Below are 20,994 nucleotides of genomic sequence, written 5' to 3'. Positions count from 1 at the left end.
CCAACAGCCTCCCCATACTCCCAAAATGGGTCCAAGGCTTTTGGCATATTTGACATTTGTAGTGAACTAATTCAAACCTAGGGCACAAAAAAAACAAAAAATTGGCATTAAATGAGTATAACTATACAGTGCCCAACAAACACTCAAGAAACTATTTTAATTTTTAAAGCAACATCTTCATGTTCAGAATTTAAACAACAAAAGCAAGCATAAAAAATGCATAATATATTCATTTTTTTCAGATTTTTAAACATATAAAGCAATAACAACATGAAATAAACACATTGGCACATAAATATGAAGAAAACACTGATATATATGATGTCAAATAGAAATGATATATCAAAGGCGATACCAAATCGTGCTAATCCCTGATAATTGTCCATTCAAGGACTCAAATGTGGAGAACCAATACAAAATAACATCACATATAATAATAAAAGTATCTCATCATCATGAGTTACATGTAGCATAACAAATAAAACTAGCAGCTATCTATCTATTGCCCTCTCCCCCTTTTACGGGAAAACATGATGGGCTGTTTGCCAGGCCTGCCCCTAGTAGTAGAAGGCCCTGACACTGCCTCTGCACCTAATGTCAAATAATGAGTGATAGGCATGGAGCTATGCTCTCCTATATCTATAGCAGATGGTGTTGATGCTGATGCTCCCTCAGTGCCCTCCTCCTCTAAGTGCTGCTGCTTTTCTGACTCCGAGTCCTCCTCTTGCTGCCCCTGCTCTAATGGATCATCTGCCACTGGCTCTAACCATGAAGGTGACTCCTCCAATATGGGCTCCTGAGACTCCACCCTCCACGGAGACAATACATCAATATTGTCTAAGGAAATGGCATCTGGATCCACTGGTGATTCTATTTGCCTCACTCGAAGTCGGATGTTGTAATGCACATACACCAAATCGTTGAGGCGTGCAAACTCCAACCTGTAAGAGTGTCAAAAAAAGTAATGAGCCTTGACTCTTGACACTTGAAGGTCATAAATTAAAAATTAAAAATTACAATAAGTGTAATTGCTCAACTGAAGGCTTGAGTTCAAAGTTATACCTGTTGCGCTTTTTGGCGTGTATTTTCTCAAATACACTCCAATTGCGCTCACACCCTGAAGAGCTACATGTTTGACTCAAGATTCGTATAGCCAAATTTTGCAAATTTGGTACCCTTGCACCATAGCTTCGCCACCAAAGATCTACAACAAAATAATGAAATAAAAAATTCAAAAACTTAAAAGTTAAAAGTTAAAAGTTAAAACATAATTAAATTCAAATTTCTAATTTCTAATGAGTGATGACTTGTCACTTACGTGGCATGAAGAGGGTCCTTTCCTTAATGGCATCATCAAAGCCAAATAGGCCAACACAATCCTGATAACTATGTATCTCGCGGCTGATTTTGCTACGAACCTCAGAATCAGGTACCATCCTCTGAATACAGGAATGGAGCCCTTCCATCACCTCGCCATCAAAACGAAATTTGCATTTGTATGCAAATGCAGGGTTGAGGAAGAGTGCTGCTGCATGAATGGGTTGATGAAGCATCCCTGTCCACCGACTATCGATCACATCCCATAACATCATCTGCCTATTAAGGCCAGCAGAACCCTTGTCTGCATAATAGGAACGAATGGCCTCCTTGGCCCTATCCATGCCCTCATACAAATAAGGCATTGCAGGCTTCTCTCCATCCACCAATCTAAGAACCTTTACTATAGGTTCGCTAACTGCACATGCTTCTTGTACTCCACGCAAAAATGTCTCAGAGTACACCATTTTTTCAATGGCTCTCCCATCAGGTCTCCTGCTGTATCTACAAGCACGCCAATCATCAGACACAAACATTTGCTTCAACTCGAATTGACATCGAAGCAAAGACTGAAGAGTAATAAAGGTTGTGGCAAAACGTGTGATGGCAGGACGCCGCAACTCCTTGTTTCTAGTGAACCTCCTCATAAGGCTAAGAACAAAAGCATGGTTATAAATAAACTTGGGGATGCTCCTAGCCATATCAACTGCCTCCTTGATGAAGGAGAGTTTCCCCATATCCTCAAGCAACAAATCAAGACAATGCGCTGCACATGGAGTCCAGAACAATGTGGGATGCCTCTCCATAAGCATTCTGCCGGCAGACACATAATTAGCTGCATTCTCTGTTACGACTTGCACCACATTCTGCACACCAATCTCCTGAATGAACCCATCTAACAACTCACATATCGTTGCTGCATCTTTGATATGTTCTGATGCATCCAACGATTTAATAAACATGGTACCTTTAGGACAATGTACCAAGAAATTTAGAAGGGTCCTACCCTTCCTATCTGTCCAACCATCAGACATCACTGTGCATCCAGTGACTTCCCATGTCTGTTTCAACTCCGCCAATCTAGAGTTGATGTCCTGTTTTTCTGCTTGAAGAATTGGCCCCCGCAACTCCTCATATGTGGCACTTTTGTACCCTGGGCCCACAACAGCAATAGCATCACACATTGGTTGCCAAAATGGATTGGTTTTTGTGATGCTGAGAGGTAAGTCGCTCCAAAAAATACACCTCCCCATGACTCTATCTGCTTCTTCCTTCTCCTTTTTTTTATAAAGCGATTTTATGCCAGGTTGTGCTCCAGCTCCTGTTCGTGGAACAAAAAATGATGACCTCGCATTCACACTAGCAGTAGCGCTAGCATGTGATGGTGTGCCAGTTGTGGAGCCCCTCCCACTAGGGCCACTACCCTGAACATCAAAATCGGGAGAAGATATCCCAAAAGATCTACCTGCACGTTCAACTTTGTTTCTTTCCGCCTCTTCCTTCTTTCTGTCCTTTTCTTCAATTGCCTCAAGAGCTTTTCGTATAAGCTCCGGACTAGAAACTTGACAAATGCCAACATCATGTCTAGTGAGTCTAGCAAGATGGTATTTCAGTCGTGTAACCCCACCTGTCATCTTGTCCCCACACAATTTGCATGAAAGATATGCACGATTTGTCCCACCATCAGGGATCCCATACTCCCAAAATGGGTCCAAGTTTTTTGGCATATTTGTATTTTGTAGTGGGCTAACTCAAAAGGAAACCTACAGCACCAAAAAAAATTTGGAATTAGTAACTTAATAAGTAATATATAATATTATAAGTTTTTATTAAACTTATTATATTTTTAAATTCAAAATTAAATCATATTTTTAAATTTAAATTAAATGTAAAAATGAATTTTTTTAATTATTTAATTTTTAAAAATTTGGAATTAGTAACTTAATAAGTAATATATAATATTATAAGTTTTTATTAAACTTATTATATTTTTAAATTCAAAATTAAATCATATTTTTAAATTTAAATTAAATATAAAAATGAATTTTTTTAATTATTTAATTTTTATTTTGTATTTATAGAACTGTCCAGAGAATTTTTAAAGTATTAAATTAATAACAATAATAAAAACAAAATTTTATTTAAAATAAAATAATTCATTTTTAAAATAAAAAATTACAAATACACCTCCAAAATAAATCTATATTTATATTTTTGAGTTAAAGTTTAAATATATAGAGAGCATTAATTTTAACATAAGTCGGTAATAATAATAATAAGATTTATTTAGTTTTGATTATGAATAGGTTCTACTGTCTTTTTCAATGGAGATACTTAGATTTGCAGCGCCACATATGGCGATTGCAGAAGACTTGCAGTGTCTTGACGTCTATTACTACTAACGAATCACGAAAATCCTTTTTTCTCTCGAAATCTTTAGACATGCAGCGTCACAATATCTTTTTTCTGTCGCTATCCATGTTATTTTTTTGTATGGCTATCCAAGTCAATATCCCTTATTTCTGTCCTTGAGATACACAATATTATAAGTTTTTATTAAAGACAACGATTACAGTCTTCGTGGATTCCTGACGGTTATATATATTATATATTATAGTGGTAGCGGTGATTAAAACGAAAACTGGTAGTATTAATTTTTAAACGCAGAGACTGTAGGTACTAGGGCCACAGACAGCGTGGTATGAAGTTATGTAATATGTATTATGAAGTTTGAACTTTGAACTATATGCATTGTATACACTGCCATACAGTAAACGCAGCGGCACTGAAGAGTGTGAAGACGATGTCGGATTCAATGTTCATACCTTTTAAGTTTTCTTGGCAGCCAAACGGTAAACCCTCCTTCGCAGCACCGACCGGTTCCGTCTCACTCTCCAGCTCGCACGAAAACAGAATGACGGGCATCGAAAACTCAAAAACCTTTTTATAAATCGATAAAACCTAACCTGGCGATATTTACCCTGTTCTCGCGATTTTTGCTAAAATATCGCCGAAATTTCGGAATTCTCGCGAGAAATTGAAAACATGAAAATATCGCGATTTTTCGGGGGCGATATTTCGGCTCAGAGAAAATATCGCGATTTTTGCGAATATCGCCGATATTTCGGCGATATTATCAACACTGGTTCATAGTGTCTATGGGTCAATCCTAAGGCTTCATGGACCTTAGGAGTCTAAAATAGAGTCCCAAAACACACCCATTACATACAAAATGCAAGGCTGCTGTAAACTAGGGCAAAATCTGCAGTTTATGACAGCAAATAAAATTTTATTACAGCAGAAGTACTAAACTTTCAAATTGCATGAAAATTATACTCAATGAAAGGTTAGAAACTTATCAACTTAGGAAATAAAAATCAGCACATTACCACAGTTAGATTAGCCAATAATTGCAATTGAAATAACGATGTCAGCCCTAAATAATTCCAGAAAAATGCATGAAAATTTTATGCCTCTCAAATAATGCACTTTAAATCAATCCAAATAGTTAGGACATTCATCAATGAAAAACATTAGAATAATTAAACATGTTTTAGCTGAAATTTATCCTCAATATCCATTCAATAAAATAAAAAGATTAATTAATTAAACCAGGGTTTTACAATTCAAAATGAAAATTAAATTATAGCCACGATGGATGAAGCCTAGTTCCTCCACCTACAACAATGGAGTCTAGGATACAAACCACAACCTAGGTATGTAAAAGGGAAAACATAATTCCAACATTGTGGTGAAAATTAACCTTCTTGCCCTAGGGTTTAAATTAGGGTTCTCAATTATCAGGAAATTCAAGGGAGGAGAACTGACCTACTCTCCCCCTCAAATATATGGAAAATGAAGACAATATCAACGAAGGGCATGCACAAAATCTCCATATTAACCTACTTAACAATATAGCAACAATTCTTGTGATAATTATCCAAGCAAAATAAATAAACTGACTTACTTTACATGCATAATCCAGGATTAACCATGAAAAAAGTTCTTGAGAATAACTCAATCCAACAAGAGAAAACCCTAGGCCTAGTCGCTGAACTAGGCCTACAATGTGCACTAGTAAAAAAGAGAAGTCAAGATTCAAGAAATAAATAATGAATATGTGATGTGTTGATCCAAGAATGAATTCGACTCACGTATTTATACAAGCCTAGGGTGAGTTGATTCACTCTAAAAAGACTAAAAAGAGCCCCATAATAAACATAATCCACAATACATGGTGCTAAGGTCACATGTAGACCAATATAATAACCATCTCAACTTACAAACATAACATAAAGCCTTAAATATACCCACATGTGTGAGTAATAAGGCAAACAAGTGTGACATCATGCTCCAAATGAGCCTCCATCTCATGGAATGGTGCAAAAGGGGACCTCCAAATGTGATCAACATCAACCAACTATATCCATGGTCAAAGGAAGGTGCTCCATCATCACGAAATCATCGACAACCTCAAGTGGTCCCTCATCTCCAGGATGTTATGCTTATGGGGCGCACATCACATCTTGAAGCTCAAATATGGTGATGTCATAGGGAAAAGAGACAACATTCTCAATCCAGAAGGTGCACAAGCCCCTCCAAAGGGGTCCCACTGAGTTGTCATCATCAAGATTCAAAACCATTGTCACAGGGCAACATCCAAGACTAGGACGTCTTGTGGGATTATGGGGTACATCATCTGTGGAGTTAACATCCCAACTTTGCTACACGTCTTGTGGGATTATGGGGTACATCATCTGTGGAGTTAACATCCCAACTTTTCTACTCTGTGTCCAAGGTGCTGGGAGGAAGAGGAAGACATTGTCATTGTTGCTGAATCATCACATGGCCCATTGTCCATCAAAAAGTGGGCAACAACTTGCCTTAAAGTGCTCTGGTGGAGTCAAAATGCGAGTTGGACGTCCTCTCTAAAGTGCTAAAGAAACATGTTGAGATCCCTCAAGGAATGGCTAATGAAACTTGGAATAAGCACCTAACATAGCTCATGGAATCAAGTGAGATTATCATCTAATGTACCTCAAACCATAAATGCATTAGAGTGGGGCCATACCAATGTTATCAGAACTGGACCAATCATTGAACTGGTTGAACCCAAAACTAGGAACTGGAAAAAAATTGGAAAAAGATCGGTTGACCAAAAAATACATTAAAAAAACATATATGTGCATACACGTGAATCCAAACCATTATACACAAATATGAAAAGTTTCTCATGTATATAACATGTAAGGGTCCATATAACTAAAATTTCACCGAGTGCAATCTATCTCTGAACCAAAAATACATCAACAAAGAGGCTCTAGATGGCCTCTAGATTCCCAAAAAAATCATGCTACCTTAAATACCTACATATCATCAAAATCATTTGCCTATATTGGGATTCTCATCATCAATATCACCCACTAAGCATTAAAATAATATAGAAAAAGCTTAATATGTCAAATCGATATTTTGTTTGATTGATGGGTACAGTTTTACTAGGGTCATGATAGAGGAGCTCAACAATCAATGCCACCAACATCGAGGTACATAGAGGGCTTGGTGCTCTTGATTATATGCTAGTTCCAGAGTCTCGTACATGACAAAATCCAATGGAAACTTTGTAATCCCCCCATTCCTGATATCTTGAAAATTGTTAGTTTGCTGGATTATTTTATTTCATTTTATATTGTATCTATAGAAATCGGCAATTGGGCCAGTTTCGTACTCGCGTGATAGGTTCGATTCTCACCGCTACCACTATAACCTCTAGTTGCTTACATATGCTTCTTCCATAGACATGGGTTAATCAGAGGGGATTTGAACCTCTGATCTGATAGTTTACATAATACTTCATAACACAGCTATCATCAATTAGGTCTGGATTTTGAGTGGGATCCAAAATTCTACTTTCTCCATATCAATTCCAATGAGATTGGAATATTAGTTTGCACCACTCATATATATATATATATATATATGTATTTTTTTTACAAATTGCTTTTTGAGAGTCCTTAGTTGTATTGTACGAAACAGGCTGGTTTGGTGAAAAAACGTTGTTTGGTATCAAATTGGCCAGTTCCATACAAAAACAAGTTGGTTTGGTATTGAATTGGCCTTTTCCGATTATGTGCCACTGGTCGGACTGGTTAGGGCCTCAAAGCGGTTGGACTAGCTGGTTCAAATGGTTCGGATATGGTTTTGATAACATTGGTATTTACAGTTGCTGTAGTTTCGAGTCTCATTGGCCTATGATTGTGGTCATCCATTGGACTTTACTAAAAGTGTTTTAGCTTACCTTATTTTACCTGTCTTTACTTATTTGGTTATGGCTTGTTACATTGGTTTTGTGTCCTGGCCACTAGTTCTTCTTTCTCTAATGCTAGAGATGGCCTCTCTCTCCTTATTTGGTGCCCACCATAGAGAACTTGGAGTGAATGCCTGATTATTATATTGGCTCATTGATTTTGTATGCTCTCTTTTATAGAATCCTCGTTGGGGGAGACTCCATTTAATTCTTGGTTTAACTTCATGGTGATTTCACCATTAGTTGTTATAAAGTCAAACAATTAAGATGATTCTCATTAAATATGCTTGGTCTGCTATAGGTCCATTTAAGAGTATTTTTGGGGTTGAAATATGTCAGAATTTAAAGGTATTTAGAGGCAAATCATGGTGAAATATTGCTTTATAGGTAACTATGAACACCACTGTTCTAGCATTTTTCAGGATGCATTTATTAAATCCAAGGCAAAGGAGGGTTGTAAAGACACCCAGTCTGGTAAATGACGGGGTTACGGGAATATGAAATATTCCATTGAGTATTGCATATTGGTTAGGGTTAAACATGGGAATGAAAGAATACACCATGATCTATTAGTTTAAGTATTCATTAGGGTTGTCCCAAGGGGGCAACCCAATTGGTAATCGAAATAATGTGTGCCTTGAGAAAATTGAGAGATTCAAGGTTCAAATTGTTAAAGAATCTAGGGCAAATATGTGTAGTGTGATTCTTCGTTACTTGATAACAATTTGTGGAGTCTTTTTACTTTTTCTTATTAGCTTAATCTTCTTCTTCTTCTTATTAATGCATGTGTGTGTACTTCATCAAACTGCTACCAAAACATAAGAACAAGAACAGAAGATGTTGGCTCTTTGCCAGGGCCAAAACCTCTCTTCTCTTGAGAGGAAAACCCTTTCGTGAATTTCTCTTATTGAAGCTTCTATTGATCAATGCCAAACCATAGACTTGATAAGAAGATCCTCCAAGCACAAGTCAAGTCCTCTCCTCTTTTTTGCACTTTGTTCTCCGACACATAGGCTTCCTCCTTCCGACACTTTGCTCCTTAGCACTTCGTCTTCCTTCTTTGTTTCTTGTCTAGAGATAGACCTTCCTTGAGTGAGCCTTCTAGATGAGGTGTTCCTCTTCTATCCCTTGCTCAAGTAGACTTCTTCTTTGACCAACCGAGATCCTTCTTGAGATATGAGTGTATGACTGTACTGTTGTTCTGCTGCCCTAGTTTCTTGCACATGTGGGAGGTTCACTAGGTGTTGTATGCCCTTCTCTCCTTCGCTTGAGTGTCTTTCTTCTACGCTTGAGTAGGAGGCCTTGTAGGCCTAGATTTAGCCCCAAACGAAGATAGATGGGTGACTATGAATTGCTACTGTCCTAGCTGCAGGGACAACCCTCTGTTTCCTCGCACGTGTGACTGTAGTAGGCTTCAGAACAACCCTAGTAACTTCGCTATTCTTCCTTGCTTCTTTGCTTGAGTGGGAGGCCCTTTAGGCCTATGTTCTTAGCCCAATTAATGAAGTTTGTGGGACTGTGATAGAGGGTTGCTATGACAGCAGGGAGACCCTCTCCTTCTTCGCACGTGTGACTGTCTTTTAGCCCTAGAACAAACCTTCAAAGCTTCGGTATTTCTTCCTCCTCCTTCGCTACACTTGGAGACCTCTTCCCTTGACTTTTACGTACCCTTTACTCGTCCTCTTTCTCGCTGATTTTAGAGATGATATTCTCCTCCTTTGAGGAGGTCGAATGGCTCCTTATATAGGAGTCCGTCTCCTTCTTTTAGGCCGACTAGAGGCCGACTTGCTTGACATAATTCAGATTGCTTCTTTTGATGGTGCCATTGCTTGGAGGAGGCTTATGACTTTGCTTGGAGGTCTTCTTATGACCCTAATACATATTATTGCATGGTGTAACAATCCCTTAAGGTCTTTAACCTTTTCTTTTGACTATTTGACTCCCCTATAGGACTTTAACTAGTGCTAGACCTATTTCAATGAGGAAGAAAATCATTGACATATATTATAAAACTAATATTTCTTTTCTTGAACAAGTACAAATATCAAAAGTACGTTTATGAAGACCGAACCTAGTTACATTTCCTTCAACACTCCCTCTTAACTAGGGAGGTATTCATACAACATTACAAGGTGTTTGGCTATTATCAATCTTGAAGAATTCACATAAGAAAAACATGATTTGCAATCCATCTGTTATAGCATCATTGTCATAGTGCAAGGTCTTGACTAACAACTCCATCTCTTCATGAGATCATGAGCTAGAATGCTGGCGAGACCAATGATTTATTGACACCTTCATTATTGTCTCTCAAGGTACATACCCACCCGGGTGTTCTCTGAGTATGACCTTCTAGGACTATTCTTATCTTGGTTTTCCAACCATCAAAGAATATCGGTCCTCTTGCCTACTCGTCTTGGATGCCCTACACATCCTCAAAGAGTATCAGATGCTAGATGATTACCTAATCCTCCCATTCTTTCTTCCCAAGTGAAGACAAGAATGTTGTGTCTATCTTGTGTCTACATTTCCATTCATGGCCTTCATCTAGACTTATGACTGTTAGTCCTGGTCTAGTGCATGACCCATGAAATGGAAAAACACAATTGTCACTCCTTTGTAATCAGGGGTGATCCAAAACTCCCTCTTGATCAGGGATCTGTCAGTGCTCCCTCTTAACTAGGGACTCTTTCATTCATCAACAACTTCTTCTTCGGGGGTCCTTCAGTTGATTGATCTCCTTCCTGGTTTGTCATGTCATTGTTTCTTTTGTGGAAAGTGGCTTTCTTGTCATACATCAGGTTTTCTTGTCATCTGGTTACTCCTTTGTCATCTATCCATGCTTCAGAATACTCTTCTAATGGATGCATTGTTGTACTTGCTTGTTTACATGCTTCGACCTAGTAGCCCATTATGACTTCATCCTGATATTGCTTTAACATTGCTTTTTCTTTTGCTGGGTGGCTTCTTCATCACGACATGTTTGTAGAGTAGAATCAATTATCTGCATATTTCATATCTCCAAGGCCTTTATGGGTGTCAAGGGTCCTTCCTTTCTTTGTTAGAGTTGTCCTGCCTTCTTTCGGGAGATATCTTTAAAGTATCTTGTTAGATAGTGATTCTCGGTGATCATGGTGTTCTTCACATGCTTGATCTCTTTCTTCGTTTGATTCTTCTTAGATAGATAGGTCAACCATCTTATGCTCCTTGTGAGAGCACTTCTTCATTGCTTGCTTCTTAGACTGGTCAACATTTCTTCTTGCTTCTTAGTCAGCAATCTTATACTCCTTATGTGAGCATATTCTTTTGTTAACCTTCATTGCATTGTAGTACATGCCTTCGAGCATGTTCTTGGTGAAAGAGATTCTTTCATACTTGATCATGTTATAGAACTATTCCCATGACTCAATAATATACAAATGATAACATGAATAAAATTTGATGCATACATACCTCATCTTGATTCTCCTTTGATCATCTTAGCTTCATTTGGTTGTCCTTGGTGTGGCCCTTCTTGCTTCATCTTAGCTTGCCTGCATATCATCCTTTTCTTGAATCCCATGAATGGGATTCCCAATGAGACATCTGCTTTAGTTTATGAACCTTATTTTGAAGATTCCATCATAGGATCTTAAAGACCCTTGCCTTGAAAATGTTTCTTTTCTTTTGATGATGGAGGTCTTCTAAGATTCTTAATCATGATTAATCTTCTTTTATCATGGATGAGGTCCTATACTAGGTATGCTCCTTCTATATGAATATCTTGAGCTATATCTACCATGCTCCTATATTCTAGAAGATATTTCTACCCATGCATTTTTATTCTCATTATAAATGCTACATCTTCATGAGTATCTAGAACTCTATGTACTTCATGTTTCTAGATTCTCGAATATATTTCTAGCTATGTAATTTTATTTTATTCCTACATGCTTCTATCCGACTCAAAACCTTGAAAGAAGGCTTGAAGTAAAGAGCTTGACCTAGTCATAGTAGAGATCCGACAAATCTTTCTTCTTTTCCTTCTTTTCTTCTTCTTTCACCTCTTGAGTCATGTGAGCTTCTTCCCTCTTTCTTTTGTTGTTGTTGTCCTTAAGCTTGGGACAATTCCTTTTGTAGTGTCCATATTCTTGGCATCCAAAACATTGGATTTTGGACATGTCTTTGTTGTTTGTTCTTCGTGGAACAAATTTGCCAAATTTTCCCTCTCTTGGCCATGGTAGCAAATGCTTGCTCCTTTGATCCCATATCTTCCTTTGCCTTAAGTCTGGTTTCCTCTGTCTTGCATAGAGACCACATTTCACTGAGTGTGGTTGCTTCCTTCTTGGCATATATGCTAGAGGTGAAGTTGCCCCAATCCTCAGGTAGAGCATTGAGTACTACAATTGTCATTTCTCTATCAGACATGACTTCCCCAAGCAGATACCGAGAATAGCTCTACTAGCTTATCATAAATTCTTTTGATGTCTCAAATTTGGAGACACAAGGAATGAGAGAGTCTTTGATTGATTCTATTAGAATCCTTTGAGCTTTTGTCTCATCCTTATTGTACTCAGCTAAGGCTTGAGTTTGTTCCTTAGTAGGGATAGTGATATTCCCTTTGACATGTTCTAGGAGTTCATTCTCTTTGAGAAGTAAATCAGTCCTCTTCTTCCATGCAAGAAAGTTATTGGTACCTGCCAATTTATTGCTTTCTTTGCAAAAATACATTGATGTATATTCAGAAGGGGACATGTACTTACTTGATAGATTTTGAGATGTAGTGGATTTGCTTTCTCCTTGAAGACTTGATGGATTGCCTTCCTAGGATCTTGATGTTCTTAAGGTTGCCTTCTCCAAGTGGACTTGCTTGATGACTTGTAGCTTGATGTAGGTCCTGCTTCGATTTGATCTTCTTTGTAGGTGCCTTTATGTAAGGCTCTTCTTCTTGCTATGTAGACTTCCTTGATGAATGATGGATTGGAGACCTTCTTGTCCTTGAATTGATTGAGATTTCTAGGCTTGATGCTTCAACCTTGTAGATGATCTTCCTTGATAAGTGTTCTTGAGTTGCCCTTTCCTTGATACCATGTTGAAGAATCTGGGGCAAATATGTGTAGTGTGATTCTTCGTTACTTGATAACAATTGGTGGAGACTTTTTACTTTTTCTTGTTAGCTTAATCTTCTTTTTCTTCTTATTAATGCATGTGTGTGTACTTCATCAAACTGCTACCAAAACATAAGAACAAGAACACAAGATGTTGGCTCTCTACCAGGGCCAAAACCTTTCTTCTCTTGAGAGGAAAATCCTTTCGTGAATTTTTCTTATTAAAGCTTCTATTGATCAATGCCAAACCCTAGACCTGATAAGAAGATCCTCCGAGCACAAGTCAAGTCCTCTCCTCTTCTCTGCACTTTGTTCTCCGGCACATAGGCTTCCTCCTTCTGGCACTTTGCTCCTCAACACTTCATCTTCCTCCTTTGTTTTAGATAGACCTTCCTTAAGTGAGCCTTCTAGATGAGGTGTTCCTCTTCTATCCCTTGCTCAAGTAGACTTATTCTTTGACCAACCAAGATCCTTCTTGAGATATGAGTGTATGACTGTACTGTTGTTCTGCTTCCTTAGTTTCTCACACATGTGGGAGGTTCACTAGGTGTTGTATGCCCTTCTCTCCTTCGCTTGAGTGTCTTTCTTCTATGCTTGAGTAGGAGGCCTTGTAGGCCTAGATTTAGCCCCAAACGAAGATAGATGGGTGACTATGAATTGCTGCTGTCCTAGCTGCAGGGACAGCCCTCTGTTTCCTCGCATGTGTGATTGCTGTAGGCTTCAGAACAGCCCTTGTAACTTCGCTATTCTTCCTTGCTTCTTTGCTTGAGTGGGAGGCCCTTTAGGCCTATGTTCTTAGCCCAATTAATGAAGTTTGTGGGACTGCGATAGAGGGCTGCTATGACAGCAGGGAGACTCTCTCCTTCTTTGCATGTGTGACTGTCTTTTAGCCCTAGAACAGACCTTCAAAGCTTCTGTATTTCTTCCTCCTTCGCTACACTTGGAGACCTCTTCCCTTGACTTTTCCGTACCCTTTACTCGTCCTCTTTCTCGCTGATTTCAGAGATGATATTCTTCTCCTTTGAGGAGGTCAAATGGCTCCTTATATAGGAGTCTATCTCCTTCTTTTAGGCCGACTAGAGGCCAACATGAAGACTTGAGGCCGACTTGCTTGACATAATTCAGATTGCTTCTTTTGATGGTGCCATTGCTTGGAGGAGGCTTATGACTTTGCTTGGAGGTCTTCTTATACATATTATTGCATGGTGTAACAATCCATTAAGGTCTTTAACCTTTTCTTTTGACTATTTGACCCACCTATAGCACTTTAACCAGTGCTAGACCTATTTCAATGAGCAAGAAACTCATTGACATATATTATAAAAATAACATTTCTTTTCTTGAATAAGTACAAATATCAAAAGTACATTTATGAAGACCGAACCTAGTTACATTTCCTTCAACACAAATCCCCCTAGTTGTGACCTGGTTTACGGAGAGGACATGCCATAGACCCCCAGAGGTTTACTAGTAGTTATGTGTCAGGCGGGCTGCTGGGTTCCTCTGGGATACAGAAAAGAAGAAGTATTCATTAGGGTTTGAAAGACACCTATTATGGTAAGTGTCGGGAGGAAAACATACCCCATATTGCAATGATTTTAGATAACTGTCTCGCTTAAAAGTTAGTACCCATTGAATTATTAGTGATCTCCTTATGGTTTAAAGGGTATTTTTCTACCATACATTTATGATCAAGTGCACAAACCTCGATGGGATATAATTGAAACAAAATTATGATCAAGTGCACAAACCTCCAAGGGGCTCTAACATGCAAAAGGGTTTAAAGGACATTGATAATTGGCCTGAAGATGAACCCTGATTTAGGTTCGAAATGTTGACAGATTAGAAATGTCTTGTACTGCAGATTCTCTGGAAATAATTCTAGACATTAATAATGTTGCAGGATTTATGGAAGCCTCGCATTTTCATGTCAAGAGGTGGAATCTAGAATTTTGTTGAGTGTTATTTGCCTATTAGGTGCCAATGTTGGCTTTAATTTGCAAATTGAAGTTTGATTGTTGAGACACACAAGTTTGGTCTCCATAGTGGAATCTCATTGCTCTCCTCTCATGTCACATTCATTGAGGTCTTACAGTGCCTATGTGTTTGTGGACATATCCAATGGTTTACAAAGGGATAGGATTTGTAGGATTTATTTGCCGCAAATGCCAGGTTGTGGAAGTGTTACATTATATCCATGCGAGTGCTATTTGTTGAAGTTATAATTAAAATTTTGGCTTTGTTGTGATGAACTGATTCATTTCTTCAAGCAAATAAGTGTATGGACTTGTATGGTTATAATAAACTTTCAAGTCATTATTCACTTTCTATTGGAGGTTTGGATTTTTTCATGGTAATGTTCGGTTTATATTTTCAAAAGCGCTTCAGCCAGATCCTTTCAACATTCATACTTCACAAAATTAGGCTAATTTGTGCCATTGATAGCTGGGTAGTATCCACTAAACCAAGTGCATAAAAGAGGTTGACATGAGCAGCAATGTGAGTAACAAGGGCTGAGAGGGCATCCAGGGAAGAAGAGAATTCTGTTGCCATCCTCACAAGAAAATCAGAGTAGCATGTGATTCCTTTTCAGTTCGTTAATCATTCCTTTTCAGTCCCTTAATCCAAGGAGATGCCTTCCCTACCCCCAAAACTTTTTGGTCTCTTTGTTTTCCTCTGTGATTCTTTGAGCCATGGCCTTTTTCCTGTTTTCCCATTTGAGAGGTAAAGGTGGTCAGGCACAGAGCCTCTGCCATATCCTCATCGTGTTTGTCCAAGCATTTCGTGAATTTGTTTACCTCCCCTTGGAGGTAGCAACAACGAGTCATGTTGTATCCAGGAGTTGCCTCTGTGTAACTTGATGAACTCACAGACTTATTTCTGCTCTGCAATGGAGTTCCAGATAAATAGGCTTCACTATAGGGTCATATGAGAATGAATGACAACCTTTTGGGCTATGCTAAAAGCAACCTTTCCCTCACCATTTCCCAGACCTGACTGGACAAGCATTGACCACAGGTTAGGCTTCAAAGAATACCATGTAGGACTACTGGCCAGACAGGTGCGGGTTGAAGGTGCCTAAATGCACCAGTCCTCTGCATGGAGGAGACGTGACAAGTGGAAGGGGGAGGTTCACCCTCTTCAATGCCATTGGGTGTGACCCTCTTGGGGTATAGCAGCCTTTTCAAAACCATTCTTATGATAGAGGTAGAGGGGATTCTCTTATACCCATGTCATCTTGCAAAATGAATACTCTTTTGGCAAGTTAACCCCTTCATTAGCCATGTGGTTTGCCTCTTTGTTTAGCTCTTGCTTGACCTGAGATTCTGAGAGTTTTGCTCAGGAGCATTGGCCGATTGCTGAGTGTCGAATCCATGATTATTGAAACTTGGTTAATTCTATGTGTGAACAATAAATTGATTCCTTGGAATGCTGCTGGTGCCTCTGCCTCAAGCTATTTAAAGCACTTTTTGTCCATTGGAATTGAAGAGACTCCCCTGCTTTCCTGATACTTGCCACCCCAGGGAGGTCTCTATACACTACAGGAAATCCTTGTTTTCATATTTTTGGATTCTGGAAAGAGGTTCTTTGTAACTCCTAGTTTACAGTATTCAAGCGTAGAATTCATGATAATAGCACTTGTAGAATGCTGTTATCTATTATTTACTATTTAGTGCTATCAGCTGCTGTAAGATGTGTGTAGGAAGAATTTCTTTCTGTCCATTTGGAGAGAGGTTCTTCCCGTGTATTTGTCCTGAGTATGCCAATTATAGTGACTGTGATTGAACATAATCAGTTCTTGTGGCTCAGCTGTAATGAACTTACCCATCATAGTTTGCATATTGAAGTATTTTCAGATATGGTATACTTCATGCCAATAACATAAGTATAAAGATCCTTCCATAATTAGCAATACAATATATATAAGAGAGGAATAAGGAATCGGCTCAATTTATTTCTTACCTTCTAGTAACTTAAAGGCATAATCTGAATGGCTATAAATACCCCCAGGTCTGTTGAACTACGGTTATTTTAGATTGCCAAAGAAGTTTGAAATGGGCATTGCTTTCCATTCTAATTTTGTGATCAGGATCATAATATTTGAGGGGAGCACTAAATATATGCCAGTTGTGCCAATCATTTAATGTTTTAAAGCCAACATAAGGATAATATATGAAATGAATAATTGTTGCCAACCACCCTCAGGAAACCCCATGAAGTAGATATTTCTCCTAAGAGCACAGGTGCAATTTCTTAAGGACAATATTGAATTCTCAAACTAGTCAAATCTATCGCCTAGCTTTCATCTTATATGAGTCATTTACGAAGTATATAGAGGAATTGTATGACACATTAGCAGCCTGTTTGAATCAATATCACTCTGATATAAATAATTATTTGTGAAGCGAATATAGTACATTCGATTTCAGATGTTTGATATGATCTGTTTGCCCTCTATGCCTATATATTCAAATTACCATACATCACTTAGAATCATTTTATTGTTTAACATGGTTCCTGATAATCAATAATTATTAGTTTTATTTTCTCTCTGATTACTGCATGGTTACTACAATCAAATTGAGGAATGTCTATGGTTGCAGTATGGCCTTTAGCTGCTATTGGCATTGAGCCGAAGTTTAGCATTCCAACCTCTGCTAAAGTGGATGAAGTGTTGATTGCAAATGGCTTCATAGGAAGCGTTCTTGCGGACTACTTCTGGTATACAGCTAACTGGTTCATTGGCTTATTTGGATTAATACTGTAGGTTTGGCATTCATGGCCATAGCCATCGAACTTTGTGAAACTAAGTTGGTGCAATTTTATCGTTGCAGGGCACTATCTGTGGTGTGGACGACACCTCTAGTTGCGACATTGGGAATGTCTCTCACTATTCCTCTTGCCATGATAGCTGACATGGTAATTCACATGCGCCACTATTCTGCAATCTATGTGCTTGGTTCAGCTCAGGTATATCACAAAATTAATTTCGTATTGCATAGTGAAAACTGGATTTGTTAATACCTTCAATCCAGAAATGTGCAGCTAAATGGGTAACACTTAGCAGTATTTACAGGTATTTGCAGGATTTGTGATTGCAAATCTTTCAGATCAATGTTCGAAGCAGCTGGGTTTCTGATATGGCAATGCAATTTGAGGATTCTTGTTCAACAAACAAAAATTCTTTTACCACATTCAGGGCAAATCTGGATTGGCAGGCCTGGTTCTTTCGCAGCTCGTTCATTGAAGTTTGTGTTTGTAGCATGAGGGTGACTCATTTTGGTCCAGCTAAGCATTAGATATCAAGTCAATCGATCGATGTTGCTGCAAAGTACTGTACGAGTATGTAAATGTTTCTTTGTTTCCAAACACATTCTATCCCTGAAATTTTGGAAATATATTCTTTCAACTCCAAACCATTCAACTGGCATAAGGACATTTTTTGTCATTATTACCTTAAAGGCATTTATAAAGTCGCAACAAAATAAGAAAATGTGCCAAAGTTCCTGCTTTGGTATGCTGTGTTTTGCTATGAATTGTGTTCTGGTTTTGTGTGAAAAATATTTGAATTGTGAAATTTCTGCATATAAACCTTTGCTATGGAATGACAATCCAAGCTTTGGTTGGTGTAGGCATGGCCCCTATTTTCAAGGTTCGGAAGGATTCATTGTCTTTGATATGCATATGCAAGTTACAATGCAATATTGGGTACCTATGACAATAGGTTTTGTATACACTAAATATTATCTGCAAGTTTTGTAGAAAAGTTAACGTCCTCTACCGGTCTTGTGTTGTTTTGGGTAAACATTTTGGTTTGCTTGTGATGGGGTTACATTATTCTTTTAGTATTACATATCAGTGTCTTTTCTAGCAAATTCTTCTGCAAAATCATGACCAATACTTACAATTTATCATACGTTTTTTTCCACATCTTCACATTTTAGGTTGGTATATTGAAATTGGGCTGGAAATAAAACACCAAAGATCAAGGAATGTCCAATCTGTGGATATTTGGAGAAAGTATCCTGTGGGTTTTTTAGATGGAGCAGCTGATCACAGGGCCTGCAGTTGTGGTGCTTATATTGTCGTATGTCCAGGTACATACTTCCATTTCAATTGGTCAGGTGGTCCTGGTTCAAATACAAGGGCGGGAGTTATGGCATTATGGGGGTTGCTATTTTGTGCAAGATGGATTAAAATAGATGATATTGAGATATTTGGCAACTCAAAAGTGGTGATTGAATGGGCCTTGAAGGAGACATCTTTTAGACCACCATCCCTCTCTGGCTGGATGAAGGGAATCAGATCTCTGATGGTTTTCTTCCATGAGATTCACTGTGCACATATTTACAGGGAACAACATGGTGTGGCCGATGCCCTTTTATAGGTTGGACACCTTCAAAAACCAGGAGAGATCAACTATGTTTCCTATTTTAACAACCAATTTCAGGAAGCCGAATTTATTCTTTTTTCTTAATCCATTTTCTTCATAGCAATCCAGACAGTCTCTTAGTTTCTGTTTTTCATTAGATTAAAATATAGATAGAAAACTGGGCGGTTGACATAAATTTTTGACATGCTTTGAATAGATATCTGATCTGTGTTTATTTTCGAAGAGAATATGTCATTAAACTCTGGCTAATTATGCATTATGAAAAGCGCTGAACTATGTAAAGAGTTATATTTTAATACAACTCTGTTGGTTTTTTTCTTGCCGAAAAAAAACAGGTTGTTATAAACACATTGTTATCATCTTTATTTATTAATTGCCTCACTTAATATTACCCAATACAATTCATTAAACACCTTTTTCACATCTTCACATTTTAGATTGGTATAAATTCATCAATTTTTTTCACATCTTCATATTTTAGTTATCAAACATCTTTTTCACATCTTCACACCTTTTTCACATCTTGATTAGTATAAATTCATCAATTTTTTCGCATCTTTACATTTTAGGTATCATTATTTATTAATGGCCAAATTTAATATTACCAAATATTTATTCCAGAATGCCTTTGTCACTCCACTTCATATTATATGATCACAAGGAATAATTCAAATTTCTAATGGCCTCGCTCACTTAATATTATATGATCACAAGGAACAATTAATCTCTATAACTTTATATATGAAAATATATGAAAACACATGGTTTATTTTCATAAATTATTTTTACACAAAATGCATTAAAATCATAAATATCCAACCTTTATTTGACAGGGCATTTTCAAAATTTGTTGAGTTTGTTATCAATATATTACACACATCATTTTCATGTTAAATGTTATCATTATTTTCATGTTATTTTTGAAATTTAAAGTGGTCATATATATAAAAATACGTACTTAAATATAAAGAATATAAATACAAATTATTTAATAATATTTTTATAAAAATATTTAAATTTTTAAAATTTTATTTTCATTTTTATTGGAAACTTTTTTAACAAAAAAATTATCACGAAACATTGAGGCATAGTTTAGATTGTATATCAATTTTATTTTGTTATGATCCCTCAATGAGAATGTTGATAAATATAAATAATTAATAATTAGTGGATAGTCATATCCTAATGAAATGACATCTCTTAATGAAATGACACATACCTAAGTATTTATATGGGGGGCGACACGTCTTAATGATATGACACTCGCCTAAATATGTCTATGGAGTTTCCTTTATCATCCAATATATCATTTTCTCGTACAATTTTATTCAATATATGTTATTTTTATTGCAAGTGGATTTCTTTACATTCCAAGTATTTTGGATATTTAGTTGGTGAGCGAAAATGTCACAAATATAAATAAATATAAGTATAAATAATTAATAATCATAATTAGTGAAGAGAAACATTCTATTGAAAAGACACATGTCTATTAAAGGACATGGCTCTTAATGGAAGGGCATTCCCATTTAGATATTTATATGGAGGTTTCATTTGTAATATATATATATATATATATATATATAGAAAGAAAGCTTTCAGTTAACAACAAAAAGCTACATATATCATTGACCTTCGCCTGTCAATGGTCTGCCGCATAGGGAACCACACTGTAAGATACTTCTTTTGAAATATTTCCAAATCCCACTAAATTTATGAGTTTTGTTTGAGTTTGTTTTTGTGGTGTTTTGTCAAACAATTTGCATATACATGGTTGTATGTGCATTTTTCTTGCAATTTGTAATAGATAAACATACATAGTACCAAAGAGAAGCCCGAATCTACTTCGAACAATGATGAATAACTTATATTAAGCTCAAGGTTTACAT

At 37.3% G+C, this 20,994-nt stretch overlaps 1 protein-coding gene across 3 annotated transcripts in view; it reads left to right on the top strand.

The window, feature by feature from the left end:
- LOC149262620 (thiamine-repressible mitochondrial transport protein THI74-like) overlaps positions 1–18,244 on the top strand; it is a 150,135-nt gene extending 131,891 nt beyond the window's left edge. For 2 of the 3 annotated variants that reach the window (XM_089424975.1, XM_089424971.1), the window contains exons 6-8: positions 17,316–17,433; positions 17,547–17,682; positions 17,780–18,244. In XM_089424975.1, coding sequence (XP_089281101.1) covers positions 17,316–17,433; positions 17,547–17,682; positions 17,780–17,851 — 326 coding nt within the window. In that variant the 3' untranslated portion in view covers positions 17,852–18,244. The remainder of the gene's footprint in view (positions 1–17,315; positions 17,434–17,546; positions 17,683–17,779) is intronic. The other variant, XM_089424973.1, reaches the window with a different exon arrangement.
- The last annotated feature ends 2,750 nt before the right edge of the window (positions 18,245–20,994 follow it).

Source organism: Pinus tabuliformis, chromosome 6 (assembly GCF_031772625.1).
Source record: "Pinus tabuliformis cultivar Carrire ecotype Pingquan chromosome 6, CPIR1, whole genome shotgun sequence".
Classification (NCBI taxonomy): Eukaryota; Viridiplantae; Streptophyta; class Pinopsida; order Pinales; family Pinaceae; genus Pinus; species Pinus tabuliformis.
Note: the sequence above shows the minus strand (reverse complement) of the source record. Positions and strands in the feature narration are given on the sequence as shown.